Source organism: Hippoglossus stenolepis, chromosome 23, assembly GCF_022539355.2.
Source record: "Hippoglossus stenolepis isolate QCI-W04-F060 chromosome 23, HSTE1.2, whole genome shotgun sequence".
NCBI classification, from domain to species: Eukaryota; Metazoa; Chordata; class Actinopteri; order Pleuronectiformes; family Pleuronectidae; genus Hippoglossus; species Hippoglossus stenolepis.
This window is the reverse complement of record NC_061505.1, coordinates 4,782,368-4,806,619: the sequence shown is the minus strand read 5'-3', so window position 1 is coordinate 4,806,619 and position 24,252 is coordinate 4,782,368. Positions and strand designations below refer to the sequence as shown.

The 24,252-nt window shown below is 42.8% G+C and overlaps 1 protein-coding gene across 2 annotated transcripts in view; it reads right to left on the bottom strand.

Moving 5' to 3' along the window:
- Positions 1 to 24,252, bottom strand: part of rbpjb (recombination signal binding protein for immunoglobulin kappa J region b) — a 62,240-nt gene that overhangs the window by 9,967 nt on the left and 28,021 nt on the right. For both annotated transcript variants that reach the window (XM_035148721.2, XM_035148722.2), the window contains exons 2-3: positions 7,785 to 7,823; positions 976 to 1,071 (exon numbers count right to left, since the gene is read on the bottom strand). In XM_035148721.2, coding sequence (XP_035004612.1) covers positions 976 to 1,071; positions 7,785 to 7,823 — 135 coding nt within the window. The remainder of the gene's footprint in view (positions 1 to 975; positions 1,072 to 7,784; positions 7,824 to 24,252) is intronic.

The following is a 24,252-nucleotide window of genomic DNA, read 5'->3' as shown; positions in this document are numbered from 1 at the left end:
AACTATTCCTTTAACTCCCTAAATAATCCAGTCTTAGTGATGAACAGTGCTCTGTTGATCCGAGATGAGAGACGGTGCATCTTCAATCCGTCTCCCTCTAATGATTGAATGGTTTCTGCAGGTCTGAACAAGTTAGATTCAAGACATTTTTAAGACCATAATAAACTAAATTTAAGACCTTTGTCAAGTACAGCAGATATGAAGGAAGATCAGAGTCTCAGAGTTACGAGGAGAAGATTTGTAGCAGGATAGAGATTAACCAGCGAAACGCCACGACGGCTTGAAAACTACAGAGACAGCAGTTGTTCACAGTCTTTCTCACTGGGACAAATTCTGACTTAGGGTGTTTGTCGGCTCAGTTGCACACTAGTCTTGTTTGTAGTTTTATTACAGCGTCTTAATATCTGTAACGTTAAGAACGAACTACAACACATGGGGACTTGTAGTAATGGTGCTGACTGCTAATTTCGCTCAAAATACATCCTTTCTTATATAAAAAAGGCACAACGAGGACACGTTAATATGTCGTAAGACTATATTTTCGTCGCTTCACGTGGAGTTTTAACTTGCGATTGCATTTGCGTAGGTGTGACTATGCCCTAATGCTGCAGTGAAAAAATGCTGTAAAAAAACAACAACACTCGACTGATTAAAACCGAAACAGGTCCTGTCAACTTGTGGGTGGGGCTCAGTAGCTGTAGCTGTTAGAGGAGAGTGGGGGGGCACGCGGTGCAAGGGCGGCGCCATATTAGCATATCCACAGGTCCCAGTCACGGGGAAGGACAGAGTTGCTTTTAAGCCATTTTTAGGCCATGAGGGGAACTTCTACATGACAAACCTTTTGAAAATGTGATCTCTCCGGCAGCTTCTTACAGAGGGACTATAGAATTTTAAGAGCTGGATTATCAAAGTCTGAGGAAACCTTGATGAACAGATGTGAATTGCAAAGAAGCTGCTGCTGTGTGCTCAACTCACCTTTTCTCATTGCCGTAGGATTTCTGTGCAACTTTCGCGTGCAGGATCATGACAGTTTGGTCGCCTCGCTCCTTCAGGTAATTCCTCATTGCTTCTCTGGAAGTTGCAAATAAATAAGAAGAGACAGAGAGAAGGAAGTTCATTAACAGGTCATTATGTGATCAAGCAGATGAGGTGAGGTGACAGCGGGGGTGTTGAAACCTCTGGGGGAAGTGTTCAGCGTAGACGGATACAAAAAAAAAAAAAGAGTGTGAAGTATAGAATGAGATGGTTAAAAAACACTTGTGCAGATACAATTCACTTGGTCGCAGTGACCTCTGCAAAGCCTCAGAGCCTGCACGGCCTGCCGGCCAAAAAGATATGTTCTCCCCCAGCTGCGTCCATGTGAGGTGGGGGGGGGGGGGCTGAACTGTTCATGACTGGCTCAGAGGGACAGTGAGGAGCAAGAGAAGAGGGAGGCAATTTTTTTTTTAAAGGCAGAGAGAAGGGACTGGGGAGGGAGGTAACGAGAGCGAGAGAGAGAGAGAGAGAGAGAGAGAGAGAGAGAGAGAGAAGGAAAAACAGAAAACACCAGAGCTGAAAAACACAAAAAAAAAACTAAACAACAGAGCTGAGCTCACCAGCAAAGATTCCTCATCTCGTGTCAAAATGTTGCAACATCCGAGCTCCAATTACTTCTGTCACCCCCCCAACTTCACGCAAAACAGCCGAGGAGCGTGTTAATATTTGTTGGAGCAGCGGAGTTTACGCAGAGGTGAAAAGCACAGGGGGTCAGAGATCATGGTTTGGATGCTGAATTAAGACGCATCGTCGACATTAACACAATCTCTGGCCAATTCACACACACACACACACAAAGACGCACAGATGTCAGTGACACCTGACACGCGAGGGGCTTGGAGGGCGTCCGACACACACACACACACACACACACACACACACACACACACACACACACACACACACACACACACACACACACACACACACACACACACACACACACACACACACACACACACACACACACACACACAGCTTTCCACTCTGGAATACTGCGCCGCACACTTGCTTAAGACAGGGCCTTTTGTTATGAAAAGTAAGGGGCCCCCTCACGGTGTGCATGTGTGTGTGTGGGAGGGGGAGAGGGGGGTTACAGTGGAGGAGGAAGGCAGAGAGGGACTCTAGGTGAGACAATTATATTTCTGAATATTTCAGTGTCACTGCAGCGCCACATTATGCTGCTGTTCATTCACTGGTTCCTGTCTCGCTGATCGCCAGCAGCTGTAGGTGAGCGTGACGGAGCGACGAACCCCAGATTCCAAACATTCGAGGCCATTGAAGAGATCCGGTGCAATCTGATACCAACTCACTAGCACATGGAGCAAATTATACATCAACAACACGGGGAAACAGACGTGCTCGACTCCTGCCAAACACGTTCCACGGGAGCGGTTTGATTAAACGGTTTCAGAGAATTTTCGTGGAAGTGCTGAAGTCACTTATTTTTTCTTCTGTTCACATCAAGTGACATAACCGTCCTCTGGGGTTTGAGTGAATGATGCAGTCACCAGTGTCGTCCTCGGGCACTCGCTCACCGAAGCCCAGGGAGACGTCCTGAGCTCATTGCTCGGATTAATTGTGTGGAGAACAAACACACACAGACAGACACACACACACACACACACACACACACACACACACACACACACACACACACACAGTCTAGATGTGCTGATGTGAGGCCTGCAGGGCACATGTCACTGGTCACCTCTGACAATGACTGTGACCTGGTCTTACAGGAAGGCTGACATCACAGATAAAGCAACACACGCACGTACGTACACAAGCTTTCTTGTTCATGGCTCGTGGTTGATAAACTCACATTAGCAAAGGAATTACAAGAATGTTTTGATAAAATTGTATGTAATTATTCTTTTTTTCCTTGGAAAGGTTTTACGTTCTCCAATTTCAGAAAACACTTTTCCTCAGACTGTCCACTGCTGCAGCTCCTTTAACCAACAGGACACATCGATGTAGTTACTGTGCAAAAAATCCACAATGTTACCAAACTGCCGCCGATTCCCTGTTATAAGGATTTGATGAATCCGCTTCAAGCCTCTGGCTTTATTATCAACGTCATCTTACATTCATGTCCAGATTCTGGGGTAAAATTCAAATATACGTTGCCACATACAACAGTTTCTTTGCGACACCAGGATCTCACAGTGGTGTTGGTGAGGTTTTGTCTTGTGGTTATCAGTTTCAACCACTCCTCTGCTGCAGAGTGTGAGAAATGCCCATTCTCTGTCAGGACACACAGGGTTAAGCTTTCACCCACACTGGCTCTTCTATGTGTTGTCATGTGCAATATCCTCTGATGCATTGACATTCACGTCATAGTTCAGTAAAAATAACTATTGATAACCAAGCTGGTGCCCACATATGTTCATAATCAAACGACGCAGCACGGCCTGCGATCCAGTGAATCACATAAACCCAGTGGTGGGTCCATCTTTAAAATTCTTTGTTGTTGTGTTGTGTAGCCAAGCATTGTTCAAACCCACATGATTTCATATTAAATTCTGGTGGGTAACACAAGGTTTACAAAAATAATAAATGTGTCAGGCTGGAGTTTCAGCAAATGTGAATAAAATGATGCACAAAAACGAATAAAAAAAATAAATCCATCTGATGCACTTCTGCAGCCACAAAAATCATGGCAGCTTGGGTTTGAGCATTGAACTCATCCACATAAAATGTATAGGCAGACTGTCACATTCTGACTATTGACCTTATCCTGAAAAATGTCCGAAGCCAGCCTTGCCCGAAAATAGATACAAATAAAATCAGGGCAATCAAGATCTTAAGAGGAGAACAAAGAGGAGAACAACAACTACCGAAACGAGACTTAGTGACAACGGCACGCCGAATGACACCGGAAACTCATGATAAAGGCGGGGATCAGTGACTCCGAAGGGTAGAACAGGGACGTCTGACTAATCACCCATCTCCTACACACTGAAACACAGACACGCACACACTCAGACAGAGATTAGGTCTCTTCCTGAAAACTGAGGACAGGAAGGAGAAGTGAGAGAGACAGTGACCAGCGCACGGCCCAACTTCCTCTGCCTGCAGACACACGAGCCGACATGACTTCAGACACGCATAAGCATGTATATAAGAAAGAATAGAAAGATGCATGTAACAAAATATGAAGGAATAACATTAAAGAAATGTGCATCGGAGCAAAACAAAGAAACTAGCGGTTTAGTGGCCAATGCACTCGAAGCTGATTTGTCGGTGGTGGCTGTTTACCTGCTTGTTACATTTAGCTGACAAGTCACATGCACACATATTCAGGCCATATATACCAACATGCTGGTAATAAGCGAGAAAAGGAACTGAATCAGCAGCACTGCCAAGGAACGAAGAACCACAACCACACAGACAACGTTCCCGACAACAATCAAAACAACAATCAAATAATATAAGAACGTAAGTGGCAGGTTTCAGTTTTGCTCAGATGTATTTAGACAAAAGAGAAAGTAAACTAATGAGCTTAAGTGAAAAGAGAAGAAGAAGAAGAAGGGGTTACAGAGATATGGACTGAAGGAGGGAAAGAGAGTGAGATATACACATACAAAAAACGGAAAAGAGTGAGAAGTGAGACAAAAATGTGCCAGACAGATTTACAAAGAGAGACGTATTCAACAGCAGGCACTGCAGGGGTCGAGGGTGTGTGTGTGTGGGTGTGTGTGTGTGTGTGTGTGTGTGAGAGAGAGAGAGAGGAGGGGTTAAGCCAGGCTACAGATGCAGTGGAGCAGATGGGCATCTGTCCTGTACATCTGCCACAGCGTCTACACCAGAAAGGGACCCTCACAAGACCCCCCGTGAACACACACGCACACACGCACGCACGCACGCACGCACGCACGCGCACGCACGCACGCACGCTAATACACACGTGTACGCTGAAATAGCTCAATTAAGATGATCAGACCGCAATTAGCGTGTGCCCGTATGCATCACAAAAGGTAGATTACACACATCCGTGGCGTCGGGGCCGGCGCTAAGACGTTCACAATCTGCCCCTTCATGCTGCTTCCCTCAGAAGTGACCAACAGACGAGTGCACGTTAAACGTTTGACCTTTCGAAGTCCCCTGTGAGCCGTATAAACACAGTTCTCTCTAAACAACGGCGTCTTGCAGCAGCGTTTGCGAGTCCAGCTCTGATATCTTCATAGTGAAAACCAGTACAAAACACAAAGGCTAGTTCTGTCACAGTGGTTAAAGTGTGTGATCGCCTGAAGCATTAGCGAATGAGGAGGGAAAGCACAAATGTTTTTAATACGGTGAAAGCTTAATGGCAGATTAAGCAGATTTTTCAGATCAAATCTTTATTTTTTATCAATAAGATCGGAGGGAAAACACAAAGAAAATCATTCAGGAACAAAAAATGAAATGCACACATGGGATTTCAGACAGAACAATAGCCCGAGCCAATTCAATTGTCACTGGGGTTTTATCTCAGTGTGAATTTAAGAGTTTTTGACAAACAGGCAGATAAGTAAAAAAAAAAAAACGGTTCCTATTGAGCGTTTCCATGTGATTCTGCAGAGCTGGCCGTCCTCCGCTGTTTGGGAAAATGAGCCCTTGAAGGGGCGTCTCCCCTCACAGAGGAGGCAGCTTATCCCGGCTGCATGCTCATGTGTTGTGTCGGTTTGTGTATCTGTCTGAATCAGGGACGTGTGTACGTGAGTGCGCGTCTGTGTGCGCTCGTTTCCAGTGCATGTGTGTCACGTATTGTATTTCCAGTCGAGTAGCCTTCCTGACAGGGCGGCCCTGCAGGACCCGGAGCTTTATGCTGCCTTAAAAAGCCCCTGCAGGACGGTGCACTATTTTAGCTGTCTGTGCTGCTGCCTGACAGAAAACCACGGGGCTGTTGTTATGTTGCTGCAGGAAGGGGGGGGGCAAAGTGGGTGCGAGAACATGCAGACATGAGGACCCTGTGGTACATTTATATAGACGAGGAAACAAAAACAAAACGGTACAAAGACACACACTGGTGGAGTTGTGTCTTTCGGCTCCCGGGTAAAGAGATGTTTTGTGTCTGTCATATTTCTGGCCATCGAAACCATCAGACAAACGGAGGGACCGGTGCAAGCCAGCGGACTGGCAGCACATGAATGAAGGGGGGGGGACACATCAAAAGGTGCTGGGGCCCTTTTTTTCCCGAAACCAAGCTCGGCTATTCCAGAAAGTATGCAACCCCTCATTTTCCCCGCTGAGTGACACAGGAAAAAGACGAGCATATGCACGCTGACTCACACACTCACACACACACACACACAAACACACTCTCAAACACACACAAGGAAACAAGTGCATGTACCCTTTACCCCACGACAACACACACACACACACACACACACACACACACACACACACACACACACACACACACACACACACACACACACACACACACACACACACACACACACACACACACACACACACACACACACACACACACAAACCTCCAGCAGCAAGCCACAACATCCATCCAAACTCTGTTCACCCAAACTTTGCTGCAAATGACTTGGAACAAACATAAGAGCAACAGAATAATCAAAAACTTACAGCCTGGCTAATCTGAGCTACGCAGAACGCAACACACAGCACAGTGCATACAGAGGGTAGGTTGAATTATTGCCTTTCTGGCTTGATTCTCTACAAACAACAAGACATTGGGTTATTAAAGTACGCCTCAGAGGGACTGTGGAGTGAAACGCTACAGAGATCTAACTTATAAAGAAACAACAGCATAACAAACATGATGTAACATGGCAGGGCTCAACAGATCGCAGCAGTCCAGAGGCATAAGAAAGGATGAGCAGGCCAGAATTACACAGGAAAACCACAAAGCTCACCTGGTCTAACTAGAATGGCACTCAGTGCGGCGCCTACCTCCGCCAAGCCCCAACCGTCCACTTAAACTCAATCAAGCATATAGCTAAGCCAACAGAACAATGCAGATCAGGAAAACATAATCTCCATTGCAGAAGACGAAACCACATTTAAATCCGCTAGATCCACATGGCACGCTCTCATCATTTGCCAGGTTCTTTAATCAAGATCCATAAATTTCTCTGTGGGAAAATCAGTGAAAATGTCAACAACAAAAGTGTTAAAAAAATCTTGCCAGATTCCTGACAATATTTAATAGGTTCCTTCGAGGCCTGTGTCACATCACGTTCTGTGGAAATCCATTAAGTAAACTTGGTTAATCCTGCTGACAAACAGACAGGGGCAGAATCAGAGCTGCTTGGCGGAGGTAACGATCTGCATAATAGTTTTTTGTAAATCACAACCAGAAATGATCGCTGCTGTGTCCCAACATTGGCCTCGAGTGATCCTGATTGGTGTGTGTGTGTGTGTGTGTGTGTGTATTGACTGATACACATCTTCAAAACATCCATAACATTTTTACCAAACATGCAGTGGGACTGGTGGGCGATTTATGTCATAGTTATCAACGTGAGCAACTTAAATAACCCAATGGTGTTGTTAATATGAACCAAATATTTTAAAGCACACAGGAGTTAATCCTTTGCACCCTGGTCTTTTCAACTGCTTTTGAAGTGAGCTCTTTCCCACTCAACTTATTTATTTAGTAGGCGAGATGTGTTCCTCTTGAATTACTGTATCCAGATCAACGTTACACACAGGTTCACATACAAACACCACTATGACAACACACAAGGTCTTAAGGGAGGCTTATGTTGTGTGCATACACTCACCTTGTTAGGCGCTGTGGCTGAGGGCGCTCCCCGAACTTCCTGCCAAAGACACAGAGTGAGAAGAAAACATGAGTGGGCTGGTTATCAACCACAAACACACACAAGGTAAACACTGCATTACTCAACGCTGCGCACACACACACACATACACAAACACGCATCTGCCCACACTGTGGCCTTGATAGTGTGTAGTGGCAGTGTGTGTGCGCCGACAGAGGCAAGTGACAGGATGTGTATTTTCTTGTTTTCATGGCCGCAGGCAGGTTAAAGCAGGAGCACAGACACTGAACTTTATTCGTATTAATTCCTACCAATGGCGTGTCAAAACAAGTTGTGCGTGAAAAGAAAAGGCTTCTCCCGTTTCGAATTTCAAACACAAGAGTCAGTATTACTATTAGATTTCAGGCAGCACACGTGAACCACATGAACCCGACTATGAGGCACAGATGTGTTGAGAATACAGTGATTCACAGGCGTGCTCAGCGGTTTACTACGCATAATTATCTTGGTTATCTAGGTTTTTACAAATGCTTCTGTATTCTCAGAGATGTGAGGCACGACGCGGCTATCATCACATCAATGGGTGGTGAAAAACCTTGGGTAACAGCAGAACTAGTTTAAACTTGTATTAAAAGTCACAGTGAGGTCCAGCAGAATATCTAGAATCTATCTAGAAGAGGACTTGGAGAGTGCCAACCTCCGTCCAAGGCTAACACACTATTGCGCCATGTTAAAGAAAACAATCAGATCCACTCCAATATCTAAAAAGGGTTCATCCTTGGGTCATGCCTCGGCCCTACACAGAATTTCAGGGAAATCAGTGTAGCAGTTTTTGCGTAATCCTGCCGACAAACAGACAAGCAAACACACTGCAATGACAACACAACCTCGCGGGTATAATGAGGGCAGAGTCGAGTAAAAATGACAGGACAGAACTTTTTATTTTCCTCATTTCGGTTTGTTTACACAAGTCTGTCTGTTAATTATTAAATATTAACAGACGGGACGTTAACAACATCTTTCTTCCGTCCATAATTGAAGCACGACGTTTTGCACACTAATGACTCAACTCTTTACTTAACCGCTGTTGCTCGTCCCTGGTGTACACAACAAACACAACACACACACACACAGGAAATGCAGCTCGTGTTCAAAGTGTTTGCAAAGCTGCCGCTTGCAGAGCTGGTCTGAGACACTGTGTGTGTTTTGAAATTAAAAACCATGGAAGGATGTTTCTCATGTTTCTGTAACTGGGATGATTTGCTCATTTCGAGATCTGGTTGTCGAACCTTTTCTCTGAATTACACTGTTCATCCTGCAGCTGTCACATTGTGTGACACAGTGTCTCTGCCATCTATCGTTTTCATCAAGACCAGTTAGTTTCACAGCCAGCGATGTTTCATTTTGAAAAACACGAATCAATGGTTTGTTAAAACCTCCACGTCCTGGCACCAGAGTAAGAGCTACAAGACTGTGCCGGTTATTTTCTTTATCGTTGTCGAGTTGAGAATCGATTATGAATCAAATCGTGACAAAGAGAATCTAAGTAGAATTAAATTAAAGCTGCAACCATCAGTTATTTCGGTTATTGTATTTTTTTTCTCTCTATGAAACGCAAATTGCGAAAAATGCCCAAGACTCCAAAACTCAAAAGATCCAGTGTAATCATGTTGAGCAATTTCGAAATGAAATGAAAAAAGTATTTTTCCTTGTTAGACAACTAATCAAAGGAGACGTCTGATGCGTTTTCATTTTTTCTTTCCTCTTGTTCCTTTATGTTCGCTAAGTAGTTCGGTCGATACGTCCGCATCATTCACAACCTTCACAGAGGTTTGTATTTAAAACAATACTACGAATCTTAACTAGTGTTACAAGTTTTTCAAATATCACGATATAAAAGTCAACCCTTAAACCACGTATTTTTTTGTGCATCACTCCACTGCAGAAACACTCAGCTAGTGGCACATGGCTGGTGTAATTAGTATGGACATGTATGCAGCACAGAGAGGTGATTGTATAGGAGTGTGTGTGTGTTTGTGTGTTCAGGGAGGGTGGAGGTGAGTAAGTCAGGTTTTTCTCCGGTCGCCACACATACTGCAGATAAGTACGTCAATACCTCCTAACATGCAATCAATAAACTGTCTGTCACACAGTTGATTGGGGGCTTTGGCCGGTAGAGTGTGAAACAAAAAAAAACAAGCAGGACGCAAAAACAAACAGGAGGGATGAAAATAGCTAAAAATAAAAAAAAGGAAGGGAAAGAAAGAGAGAGAATGAAACATGACTGGCGCAAGAGCCATAAAGAGGGAGTGGAGGTGGAATAATTATAAAGGAGGGCAATCAATAAGGTTCCCACAGTGAAACACTGATGCCTCAACTGGCTAATGGATTCCAGACTGCTCTCTTCTTTCTTCCCCTTCTAAACCTCACCCCCCCCTCGCTGCAAACAAGGAGCGATGGAGGAAGGGATACTGCGGGGAAAGTGCAGGGTGAGATTGAAGGCGAGGGCGAGGGCAAGGTGAGGCGAGGAGAAGTAGATGGTCTGTTGTGGAAAGAGGGAGGATGGGATAAACACAGCGATAAAGTGCGAGGATTTAGCGGTGGTACGGAGAGAAAAGGGCAAATGAAACGGGGCACGAGAGGACACGTCTCCACACGAGAAACATGAATCAGTCGAGGTAGCGTTCGCCAGCTGTTTTTAAACCAAAAAAAAAATCTAAGCAGAAGCCACTCAGGTGCATAATGGTGCATGCTTGCAAAAAATCCCAAATGCATGTGAAGTAGCGCAGCAGTGTAGAGAGAATTGGTGGTCTGGGGGTTTCTTTACAAGTTCTGTGAAAAACCACAGTCCACGCGTGCACATCACCTCCCGGAGCTCACATTAAACACACTCGAGACTAACACACCAGGAACAAGAGACCAACCAGAGGAAACCACAAAAGGTAGCTGCAAAGGAAAGACACGTCGACTGTTGCATCAGCAGTTTTTGGGGCTCAGCTAAAGTGAAGTTCCACCTTTTCACGGTCGAGTTTGTGGCTGTTAAAAGGTCAAAAAAATGTTAGACTTTGGTTTAGATTCACAAAAAAATGAGTGTGGTGTCAATATTAAAATGATTAAATGACTGAAGGTTAACAAAAAGCTAACCTGTGACTTATAACAGGAAACGATCACAGTTCCTAGGACTTAAAGTTCCAGGTACTTTTGGTTGAAAAGATGTTTTAAAGAGTTTTGGGCATTTTAGGCCTTAAATATTTATATGGCGTGTTTGCGTTGAATTATTTTGCTCACAAAAAAATGTGTCTCGTCTTCTCCCTTTGCCAATGGTGCCCTATGACGTGTACTGAAGCACAGACAACTGCCTACAACTGACCTTGTTCTGGCCTCTGGTGCACACAGACAGTCTCAGTGCAGGCCAGGGGTCAATAGAGGAAAAGGAAGCTCCGTGTGAAGCTCCAAAGTTGCGTCTGATTTGCTCTCCATCCGTTACGACTACTCTCCCTTCCCTCCCTCCCTCTCTCCTTCCTTCCTTTTCCTCCTCCTCACCTCCCGCTTACTATCACTTATTCCGCCAGACACAATGAGGGTGAGAGACACTGCGGGCAAACAGCGGCGAGAAAACAAACAATATGGGACTCGCTATAATAAGACAGATGACACGAGGGGCTGCGAGTGCATTAACCTCTCAACAGGGCTCACTTATCAATTTCAACAGGTGGAGCAGCACAGACAGACAATGGTAATGGTGTAGTTTGACTTTATGTGCATTTCAATGCCGTTATGTACTAAAGAAATAAATAAACTAAAACCCTGACGGCAAATTAACCTGCAAAATATAAAAGCCTTAATTATATTCAATTTCTTTGCCATATGTTTGATAACCTCATTTTAGTTATAATTGCTACTTAAGAAAAATATTACATTGGCATCTCTAATTTTCCAGATTAGTCGGCCTCTATACTTTACTTCTTTTTCAGGAAAACCATAATAAACAAGTAACATAATCCGACACAGCTGGAAATATAATCTGATATATGCATACAGCTGCATTTTTGTTTTCACGTTTCTCGTGTATCTCAATCTCATGACGCCAAACTGTTGAACAGACAGAATTTCGCTAAACCCATAAAAAGAGAACATGGAAGCAATGTTTTCCATTGATTGTTTCTTATTACCTCTTTAAAGTTCAGTACTTTTTAATGGGTGAGCCAGTTGTTTTGTATAAACACAACTTGCATGCGGACACACATCATTTATTCTACATCATCCTCATAAGAGGGATCGTTCTCTTTTATTTTTCTCATTTAAAAAAACCCAAACTCATGGTCCTGAGTGAAATGACCACATTTTTGTTGCAGAACATATGAATGTCATTAATACTGTGAACTTTGTGCTCCAGTGTTCTCCGAATCCTCCAGAGAGCGAGAACTGAACCACCTACTCCTGCACAAATCCAAACTTCTGTTGTGCGGACTTATCAAACTAACTTCTCACACTTCTCTCAATTCTCTCAATTCTTTAATGTCTCTTTATGAACCCTGTAATGAGGCTTATTGTAACTTTGGCAATCACCGGCTCAGCCTGTTAAACAGCTAAGCCAACTCGCTGTTAGATTACTACCCTGGCACGGCTACTGACGGTGTGTAACAATTAAAAGTGTGCCAAGGCCAGTGGACTGGTTCAAGATGGGACAAACAGTTGTTTTGTTTACACGTGAGCAGTGGAAGAGGATATCCTGACTTCCCAGTGACTGTGCTTTCACTGGGAAGTGAGGGTGACTTCACTGTCTGTCTACGCAGGTGTGATGTAGCTGCTGTACCATACTGACACGAGTCAGACAAATTCAAGATTGTTGCTTTTTGATTTAGTTCATTATTGACTATTAATTTAGCTGCAACGATTAGTCGATTAATTAGTGAATCAACGAAACAATAATCTGCATCAAGTGATTTTGAAAACAAAAATATCAAACATCTGCTGGTTCCAGGTGTTCAAATGAGAAAATAACATGCTTCTGTTGTAAAGGATTATTCATGGAGCTTTGTTCTCATATGAATATTATCTTAAATTTAGCAGGAGACAATGTCTAGAGTTTCCCTTTTCACGCGTGTACAAAGCAGCAGGAGATTGTCAGTGTGAGACATGTGCTCACGAGGCGGTGAGGTGGGGTGTGTCTAGGTAGAGCGTGCGTGAGCCAGGAGAGAAACGTCAACAACACATCCACACACTTGCTTTGAATTCTCGAATACAGCTCTTTCAGGTAGTTTGAAATTGAAAGTTGTATTTTTCACAATGTACTCAAAGCATTAAAAAGGCAGAGCAGTAATCTTCTCTGCAGGCTGAATATAACTAGACAGAAATATTTTAAACTAGCAGCCTGAAGTCAGTATTTCATTTTACAGGCTAATGCTGGCAGAAGCATATTTCTTTAGCATGGTGTATAAATTTGAAAAAAACTCACAACTGCAGAGTGAGTTTACTACTAGCTCAAAGTTTTAAAGTGAGAGAGGGAGAAGTGTCACCTGTTTGCTTCCCCTCAGCGCACGTCAATCTGAGACAGCGACGGAAACATCCTCCAGTGCGAGAGGATTAGAGCCTTTACATTTCCATTCTGATGCGACTCTGCAAATCAAGATTGTCGGCTTATTCTTTTACAAATGGCGGATTACGTTCACCAGGCGAATTGTTCTCACTGTGGTTTGGAACAAAACTGTAGCCTGAGAGCCATGGGAAAACTGATAAAACCTCCATCAGCCTGCCAACAACAACAGTCAGAGGGGAAAATAAAATGCTCGTAATGTTGTTGTTAGAAAGTGAGCAGTAAATGTTATGACTGAGACGTATTGATTATTATTATTATACAGGAGATGCGTTTCATAGGTACAGGTGTGACCTTTCACACTGTGAGCCAGCACGAAGGTATGATTGGAATTATTACGAATCATTCCCATTATATAAACAGATTTAAATGGAGACATTTTTACATCCTTAATTCCTTGAAAACCCCCATTTCAGTGCTTTAGCGTACACACACAGACTGACACTTTAATTTCTCAAAAGCTGAACACAACAGCAGCCAGAGGGGTGACAGATATATCACATTTTTTTTGTGGTAGCTAATTAAAACCCAACACCTCTAACCAACAGCAGATCCGAGTCGAAGACAGAGTGAAACTCCACACCAAACCTCCCCTCGGGCTTTTTCACAGAAACACACACACACACACAACCGCAAACACTCATAGTGAGCATCTCCTGCAGAGTAAAAAAAAAAAGAAGCGATTTCTCAAATCTGGACCAGAGCTGAGTGACAGTGAGGCACAGCAAGAACAAGAAGGGATCGATGAACATGTCGCTTTTCCGCACCATATTTAGGCTGAACGTCTCTAATCTGATCTAATCTCTTCTGGGTAAATTTAGCCAGCAGTTAGGTTCTCATGCGAGCCAGCCAGCAATGTGACAACGACAATTAATGGATCGATAATGCAAAATAAAATAAAATAAAATAAAATGTTTATACTGTGCCTGACTTATCTGAACAGACACCGTGTTTACAATATCATTTTTCAAATCAAAGACGCTCCAAATATTTTGTTTCCATCTTTTCAGATAAAAAGTTTTTTGTCCATTTTACATTTAAAATCGTATTAATTCTGATTAATTTTTTGACGGTTGTTTGGATTAAATCAAGCAATTTGGACACGTAAACTAAATACGAGTAATTCAAACCGGTGGTTTTTTTAAACAGATTGAAGACAAAACAAATCGACTCTTCAAAAACCAGGTACAAAAGTAGATACTCAGGTTATTACACAGCAGCTTGTTTCCTTCAGATTTATGTTAGAAAAGATGTTTTATCTCCTTCTTTATTAATGTTGTGGCACCTTTGGGCTCCAACACCACCTTACGTCTCAGGTGCTGCACAGGAACATCTGCAGTGTGATGATACACAGGTTATTGAATAAATGAAACCTCTGGATAGAGCGTGATTGGGAACAGGTTGGGTTCTCTCATCATTCTTTGACACGCACAATGACATATGACTGGGAATGGTGACAGGGAGGGTGCCGGTTGCTATTAATAGAGCCTCGACCACCCACTTCCACTTGCTAACACACTAACACATGTAAGGCACGTCAACACATGCACACGCGACGGGGTGGTGGGGGGAGGTTGATTGAGGGATCGCGAACCCAGCCTGCCGTTCATACAGCGATGCGTTTGACAGCTGTGACTGACAGTCGAGGTATAGAAACACGCATCAACACCCGAAGACTCCGAGGACACAGAAATAGACACCCTGACATGTCCTCAGCGCTGTGTACCAGACTGAAAAGACACACGTTCTAATGCAAAGTGCACAAACACACATTTGCTTTTTTTGCTCTGTTGCTCGGGAATATGAGTGATACATCCCCAACACATCGAACTGAAACAAAGTAAAGTTTCCTGAAACTTCGGCGCGCCGGGCTAACTCATGTATGGTTGGGTTGAACTCTCTAAATACGTGATGTGATTTGATTTAAACAATTTCTTCAGATGATTGGTTTATGTTTACATTTTCAAAACGTGTGATATAACAAGTTTAAATAATATATTTGAAATGTAATGATAACTTATTTCAACGGCCAACTAGGAACAGATTGTAAACACAAAAATACTCCATCTAGTGACTTTTCTTTTAACTGCAGCGTGTGCCATTAAAATAAATAAACGTATGACGTCGGTGTTACTGTTTACACCAGACGATTTACTAGAAAAGATGGTGTTGGCTCAGTATCTGAGGAGTGTTTGCATTAATCTTTAACATTAGATTCCGCTGCAGGCAGCATCGCTCTGGTGGGACTGGTTGTAGATCAGAAGTGTTTCCTACAGGGGCCGCCGCCTACAGGCAAAGTTCACCGACTCGTTAATGTCATCAGGTTCCCTTTAGGCATTTGGGTCAAATATTGTCAAACGGGAGCTTTGACGCCACATTCTCAGCTTCTCTCGTGTGATGAAAGAGGGAGCCGACTCACCTCCGGACTAAATGTTGATAACTCGCATTTTCTTTGATGAATTTCAGTGCTGCTGCTTATGCGCAGAAATTAACATAACAGGATTTATGTTTATTAAAAAACGAATAGACTGTGTGGCATGGGGGGTTGAAGAAATAGATCTGGTAGAATTGATGACCCACGTTTGGATTTTGAAGGAAGAAACCCCCCATAACTTGCACAAATATGGTCACATTGATTATCAGATCAATACGGCCAACACTCCATAAACTACGTTAAATGTCGATCCTTGGTAGGAACTACTGAGGCAGGAGAAGAGCAGGTGATGGTGGTGTCCACTATCTAACAATGCAGGGCTACATTAAACTTGCCCACATCTTAACCTTATGGAGAGTGATAACTGTGGAGAAGAGAAGCGCAAAGAATTGCTTTGAAGGATTATTAAAATTGAAATGTAACCGGCATAACTGAAAAGGAGGATTAATGAGCCTTTCCACAACCTCCTGCACGCTCACGTCACCATCGACAAACAATACACCAGAAACAGAGAGAAACACAGCCAAGGTTTATCACGTTTTAAAGGAGGTGCTGGGTAAATCTGAGAAAGGTGCAGAGCTTCTGTATATTTGTACCACGATACCGTTCCATAGACAGTATAGTAAATACCAAACACTAAAAAATACTACTTCTTTTCAATGGATATTGAGAGATATTGTGCAGGAAATGATTCGAGCCACTGAAAAATAACAACTTTGCCATAAAAACTATAGGTCCTGCTGCCATTTTTCAAAGTAAAGCTGCAAAAACCTCTGACGAACGTAATAATGTGCCAAATGTATTAAAATTACTGTTCTTCATGGCAGGACAGTCATTTTCCTTTGAGAATACAGTGGGCATGGGATCCCAATATATCACTAATGTGGCACGTCGAAGGTAAATTAAAGTTCGGTGTCACGTCACCCCGAATCTAACTGTTATTATGAGAATTGTAAATAGTCTAGCCTAACCTAAATAATGGAAAACACCGGATAATAGCACCTCTACAATGTAATGTACTGTACTCTTCCAATTATATAAACATTTACCTAATGTCCTACAGTGTAAGGGAATGGTTGAAATGTCTTTTTATTACAAATGTTTCTATACAGGGGCCCTTTAATGACTAAATGATGGAGAAAAAATAAAAGTTAATATCATTTTTTGGGCTAAAAGGGCCAATGAAAACAGACAAGGGGCCAGTAAATCTCTGACCCAGTGGTAAAATGTTGGATTGGACAATGCAGTTACCTGAGCTTTTCTCTGTTGCTCAAGAATATGGGACCTCTAATGCACACTGGGCGCCAGTAACCCCATAAATCTGTTTGCAAAATGCAATCTATATTAGATTACAAAATATGTGAGCAAACAGGAAATACTTATGAGAAGTAGATGACAATCTGTGTACGAGACGGAGCTGACGAGTAAAACCCCAAAAACAGTTGAGCAACTTAAATATATATTTCTTTCACTTACAAACATTTGATGCAGGGTAAATGTTAGTATGTGACACCGTTCATGTGTTGTCTAGATTGCAGACGGACAAACAGACGCGCACACACACACACATGCATCTATCCTCTTGTAGAGCTGGGGATTCCCAGGAGACTGAAACCCAACACACAGATGCCATCATTTGTATGCTCAAGGTCAAGGGTTAGGGGGCTGCCCTCCAGGGGTCAACTGGCAGGCAGTGTGTTAATGCACAAATGTGGTCAGAGACAGATTATAGGCTCGCGTACAAAAATGGGTCTTTCACATTTTCTGATTTAAGATATAAAGGTTTAAAGTAATGCAAAAGTGGCATCACTATCATAAACAACTGCACCATGCTTTATTTTTGATAACTTAATTCATCACTGTGTTCTTAAGCAGACGCTCCTTCTGTCAATTCTAACTCTAATTTTAAGAAATGACATATATTTGGTGTTAAAAAACAAAAAGCAGGCCACCTCATCTTCATCATCTCTTCCTCGTAAATAGAAAAAGCAGACCCCTTTTTATTTTTTTACAGTGTACATAAAATATTTTTGTAATAACCTCAAGAAGGCTGTAAGCGACAGTCTGCGCCCAATTAATCTGCTTTTCACACATCTGTCACTCTGGGTGGGTCATTTGCGGTGTGACACACCACTCGGTGTGAATATGAAAACTCATAACTGACTGTGTGTGTATGGATTTGCATTTACACACACTTACAGCAGTGTGGGTGGAAAGAGAGGGGATGAGGGATTAGTCCTATAAAAAGGTGTCTGGTTTCCCGGCCTGAGGGCTGATAGCAGATATCACAACTCCTTGGAGCGGCTGTACACCTTATTATCAACACCACTCTCCCTCCGCTGGCCTCCACAGCCACGGGCCATCTCTGTGACTCCAAATGTACGAGCCCTGAAAACAATGTGCTCATGCACAACTTCGTTTCAGAGGCAAAGTCATTTAACTCTCTTAATCATCTGTTTCAGAGAGTGGAGACGGAGAGCATACCATTTGTCTTCCAACTGCACCAACAGCGGCTGGAACACAGAACTAATACAGCGACCCCAAAGTTACTCATGATTAAATACAATATAAACAGAGTCAGAAAGTCTAGAGGACAATGAAAGAACAGTTTTTGTATACAAATGTTCCCTAATGTTTGACTGTGAGTAACAACAAACGACAAATTTGACAAATTTGATGATGTGACTAACCCTTTTCTCTGCGTGCACAGACGTAGTGACTGTTCTTTGACTCTTACACTGTTCAGTTGAATAATAACAGAAATAGAGAGCGAGTGGCGAGACAACTATTAATTTAACAACCAATTTATATTGCAGATCAATGTTTTCGCTTTGCAATTGTAACGGGGCTGATATTTGTACTTTAAATAACTGTTCCAAAAACACAGCTAAATTACTGTATACCAACCAGAGAAGGAACAAATCTACTCTTAGTAATGTTCACTGCAAATAGCAGCAGTTAGCAAGTCTCTCTACCTTATTATTTTTTAAATTTAGAGCTGATCAAAATGTGGGCTGACTCGAAACAAACAAACAACTTTGGAGTAGTGTGGGCACCAGAAGTAAAACAGCAAAAATGTGCATTTTAAAACAACAAACATATGAGCATGGTTGTAACCGAAGTAATAAGGAACTGTGCAATCAACAATGCAAATTATAACAAGTTGCAGTTGCACCTTTCATATGCAAAGACTGGTGGAAATCTAGCGTGTGTTGGACTCATGCATCATGTTGAAGTGTGAAAGAAAGAGGAAACCGAGAGTCATCTATTGAATAGCTATAAACTGACATCTGTCAACAAGCTTATTGATATAAGCCAGACACAATAAGTAAAGCCAAATTATAGTCTGCTGCTGCCAGGCTAACCCGTTACAGGGCCTGTAAAAAGAAGTTTGAGGAGCACCAAAAAAGACTCACTCAGTGAAGCTCTGCCAAAAAATCAACACGATATGAAAGACAGAAAACAGGCTCAGATTGGGACAATGTGCTGCTTCTTAGTTACCTCTGCATGACGTGTTTTCAAACACTTCAAGACCAGACAGAGAAAAATGGGTGGAAATAACATGTCTCACCAAGCAAGTGAATGTGTTTGTGTGGAGGGGACTTCAGGCTAAGTGAGAGAAATTTGGAAATTTGAGCCCGTTGGCTACATTAGCCCTGGCAGCTTATTGAAAAAAATACCTGCATACTGATGTCACAGGCCCAAGACGCTCTGTTATACAGTTATAACACACACCGAGCACAAACATCAGCCTTTTCGTTCATGACACACTCGCTTCCTCGGCAGCGATGTGCCATGCTGTGTGTGGCCTGCAGCATGGGTGTTGCGCACACATCTCTCAAGCGCATATTAAATCACTGAGTAAAAAAAAAAAAGAAGAACTGTTGCGGTGAAGGTGGCCAAGTTTGGGCACTAAACTCGTAACCCGAGTCAACCCCAGACGAGTGTTCCAAAGCGGGGGTGGTGGCGAGGAGGACAACGAGAAAGACGTAAATAGGGGGAAAGAAATGCACATTAAATCTCTGAGGCAGCAAACGAGAAAACAGGCAGACGTGGCCAGAGCTGGAGGCTCGATCTGTGCTTGGCAACGCTGCCTGGCATGTGCCACCGTGCATGTGCCACCGTGCATGCCGACAATCGCAGCCGCCAGCTAAAAGTGGTGAGGGCAGAGTCATTACAAATATTCTCACAATCCTGTCTGTTAGCGAAGCTGCGATGGACCATCCACAGCTGTCCACACGGGGGAGGATGTGGGTGCAAAGTGCAACGTGCACAAGATCAAAAGGATATTTAGAAGAAAATATTACTTATATAATATGTGATTAAAAACATGAATCGATTATGTTCTGTCACCGATGCAGTCGTCCACTTCCGCATCGCAATGCTTTGACGTCTTGATACACATTTTCTTGTTTCATGTAATTCCAGGAGCTCAGACAAACACCCACTAACAGCCTTTTCTCCATCGTGTATTCCGCACCTGGCTGGAAGCTTCATGTCTTTAGGACACTCGTGTGTGCACTTTGCTCGGTGCAATGAAAAACCCGCCTTTCAGAGCGCAGAGGTGCCATTGTCGCATTCTATCTGAAAAGGGCCGGAAGGCATTCATGATTTATAGCCGTTTATTATGGTCCATGTTTTGCACAAGGAACTGTTTTACCGGTGGACCTGACCTTGCTCAACTCCTGCTGTGACATCACTTTCAAATTTCTCTGGAAGACAAGCCACGGCAAAAAAATTAGTTCCTGTACGAGTGTATTAAGAATGTCTTCCCCTAAATCTTCCTCCTATGATTTTCCTCACATTAATCCAGCCTGGCTGCCGGCCTAAAAATCTGACTGAGAGAAGGGCAAGATGAGACAAAATAATGGAGGGCGATGTGATCAGAATCACAAAGAGACAGAAAATGATCTTTTATTAGAAGAAGTTTTATGTCGGATGAGCGGATACAAGTGGGAAGAGGGAGAACTGACTTACTGACTGCTGATGAGCTGTCCGACCCTCAAGCCTGACTGACTGCAGATGGCAGAGGTCTGGTAGCTGCCCTGAGACGCCCCGCTGGGGGCAGAATCAAGGGCAGGGCTCAATGGTGTGTGTGAGTGAGTGAGTGTGTGTCTATGTGTGTGTGTGTAGAGTTGGGTGGATCACATCAGTCTGCACTTGCAAGTGCCTGCACACACACACATACACACAAACACTTGTACACCCATGGCACCAGCTCCATCTGTCTTTGACATGGGAGAGCTTAATGACAGAGGTAGAAAACCCAAAGAAAAAGGCCCACTCTCTCTCTCTCTCTCTCTCTCTCTCTCTCTCTCTCTCTCTCCCTCCTTTCTTTCCCTCCATCTCTCTCCCTCTTGACCGCACTCTCCAACATCAATGCTCCATATGGAGCTCCCTCTCTGGACAGACTTTTTAAAACTCATCGTGGCTTGGCACACAATCAACTCGACATCCAGACGCACACGCACTTGCACACCAACAGTACATATTAACGGGTGTAATCTGGCGCAGGGGCTGGAACACACTGAGTAAGAACATACTCCATTACTTGTGTGCATATAATATGTCCTGAACACCAAGTAATGAAATTTCCAATGTGTGCTGTGGAGCCATCGTGGACTCACATGTGTGCACACACACATACACACACGCTCCCTTGATGCTTGCTCTATCTTTAATGAAGTCTCCTTTGTGAATCCTGCAGCTCTGACTCTGTTTCCTCTGTACAGCCTGCCACCTGGCTCCATTCAGTCCTCAGATAACATGTGTCCTAAATTGAGACAGTCTGACACCTCAGGACCCGCCGCAGTGGATCTGCAATGTAGAGCCGGACCGATTTATCAGCCAATATGAGCCTTTCACTAAATACTCAGTGACACCATTTATATTTACTGATATGAAAACGTTTATTTTACAGAATAAACAATGCAGTAAAGGTTTGCACACAAAAAAAAAATATGTATTTGATTATATTTGTGTTTTCTAAATATTTAGTTATTCATAAAGTTTTTCAGGTTAAAGCATAGACTGTATATAAAGATGGACGACATGCCCGCTACAATGTGTAGGGCCATAAATTCTGCCTCCTCCATGTTAGTAAATTGGACATGGACAATATTTTTCTCAAAGATGGTCATTTTAGGTAGTTTTTAAATCACACCGTAATCAAATGTTTGCATTTTGGGGTCAAACATCATGATTGACAGCTAAAAATGACTGATGATTGGTTGAGCATGTATATTAATGGGACCTGACTACTGCAGCTCCATCCCCAGATTGCTGCTGAATAGTGGGAAGAAGTTGAGACATGTCTTTCATCTTCTGTAGCCAGTCAATGGGTTAAAATGTAAAATATCAAGCCTCATTACATTTCTTTGTCAAAAGGGTTTGATAACAAAATCCAAGGAATCAATGCCAAATGTTTAAAAACCTGTTTATCGGCTGGTGTAGTAGCGAATCAGATTTATTTTGTTACTCCCTTATATCAGTATCAAAACCTGTCCCCAAAAAAATCCACATTTATCTGGCTTTGCTCAAACAGACCGTCTCTCAACTGCTGTGCCTCAATTCCCAAAAAAACAACAACAACAGAGAGCATCATGTTACTGAACACAGCGTTAAATCTCTTATTCCAGGTCTGACAGAGCTTGAGCTGTGGGTCTTAAATGAATTTAAAAATATATAAAACATGTAAAAGGAGAAACAGGCTTGGTGGAAACATTCATGAGTGGGCTTGCTGTTCTCTGTTCAGAGGTATGATAGAGGAAACTGCTCAGAGCCATGCGGCGGCACATTATCACACCTCAGGCAGGTTATAGAGACAGACAGCAAAATATCATTCTCAAAAGCCGTCAGACACCAAGTATAGATTTAAAAAAAACAATGTGTGATTCATGTGTGCATGACATTTTCCACTTGAATGCGTCTTTCCTAACCTGCAGCTTCGGCACGACACCAACCTCTTTCATTATCATATTTTAAACAAGGATTTAATTTATGCTAAACATATTGTTGGTGCTGTGCAGAAAACAACAGCGCTGAACAAATCTGGTGAATAAATTCAACATGTTTTTAGTGTCCTGACTTGTGAAGGTTAAAACGTGTCCGAGCACATTGAAATGGAAATGGTGAGTTTATATTGGATTGGAAGAATATAATCAAGCCGCAATTCAACCACAAGAGTATTTAGTTTTGGAACAATTCAAAACAGAAGGAGGTGGAAATGACAAAGCTGAAGAATTGAATGCAATGTAAAAAAGCCTTGAGAACAGTACAGGGTAATGTGGGGTGTTTTAAGTTACTGTAGCCACAGGAGAAACATAAAGAAATCTTCAGGCCAAGTGCAACGTGGTGCAGCAACGTGATCTCACAAAATTAGACACTGATGATTTTAAAAAGAAGCAATGCAGTGAAGTGACAAGTGTGACTGTAGCCAGAGAGACACACACACAGAACGGCTGGGGTTTGGGGTTGAGACAGGTCATGTGCTCAGGGGGGGGAAACTGTCAGGATAGAGATGGAGAGGGGGACGAGAGGAGGGAGCCTTGAACCCTGCATGAACCACCCTCTCCCGGCTCCCTTCACCTCCTTCTCACTCTCTGCCGAGCTAATGACTCAACGCGAGAGGGAATCCGCGGGGAAGGATTGCGAGGAGTCGAGAATCAACCACCGCAACGTTACTGACGCTCGAGCTCGAGTGCAGAGCCGTGTAGAGGGAGCGGATAGTGGTTAGCGGTGCTGTGTTAGCCTGTGTGCAGACAACGATGCTGAAACGCAGTTTTGACCACAAGCCAAAGTGTCAACCGTCATCGTCCTGAAATTTGAAAAAAAAAAGAATTGTCTTGCTAAGTTGAACTCAGATGCTCTATCTTGCAGCTGCAGATTAATGTGTTGCACCCCCCCCCAAAAAAACCAAATCGACAATTTGGCTGCTGGCGGTTAAGGTTCAACTTCTGGGATATGCAAAGTAGCATGAATTGGCTGCAAAAAAGGGGGCAATTAAAATGAGTATAATGCTGGGATTATTGGAAATTTGAGCTGAAACAACTATGGAAAATGAATTAGTTGACAGAAAACTAATTAGCAACTATTGTGATAATCAGTTTATTACAAAAAATAGCAAAAAATCACAAGTTACAGCTCCTGAAGTGTTGAGATTTGTAGTTTTTTTAACATTTAACACGACATCACCTTGGACTCAAGAAAACTTGGATAGATTTTTATGGTTTTGTATCAGACCATCTTCATGGTAAATTACAAATTCTCACATTTAAGAAGATAGTAATACACATTAGATTTTAGTATCTTTGCTAAAGAAAAGTCACCGATCAACTTTAACGGTTATAATTGCTCATCATTATGCTGTTATTATTTTTAAACTGTTTAGATAAGCTGTAAAATATATAGATTTAGATTTGAGAACCATTTCTCTGTGA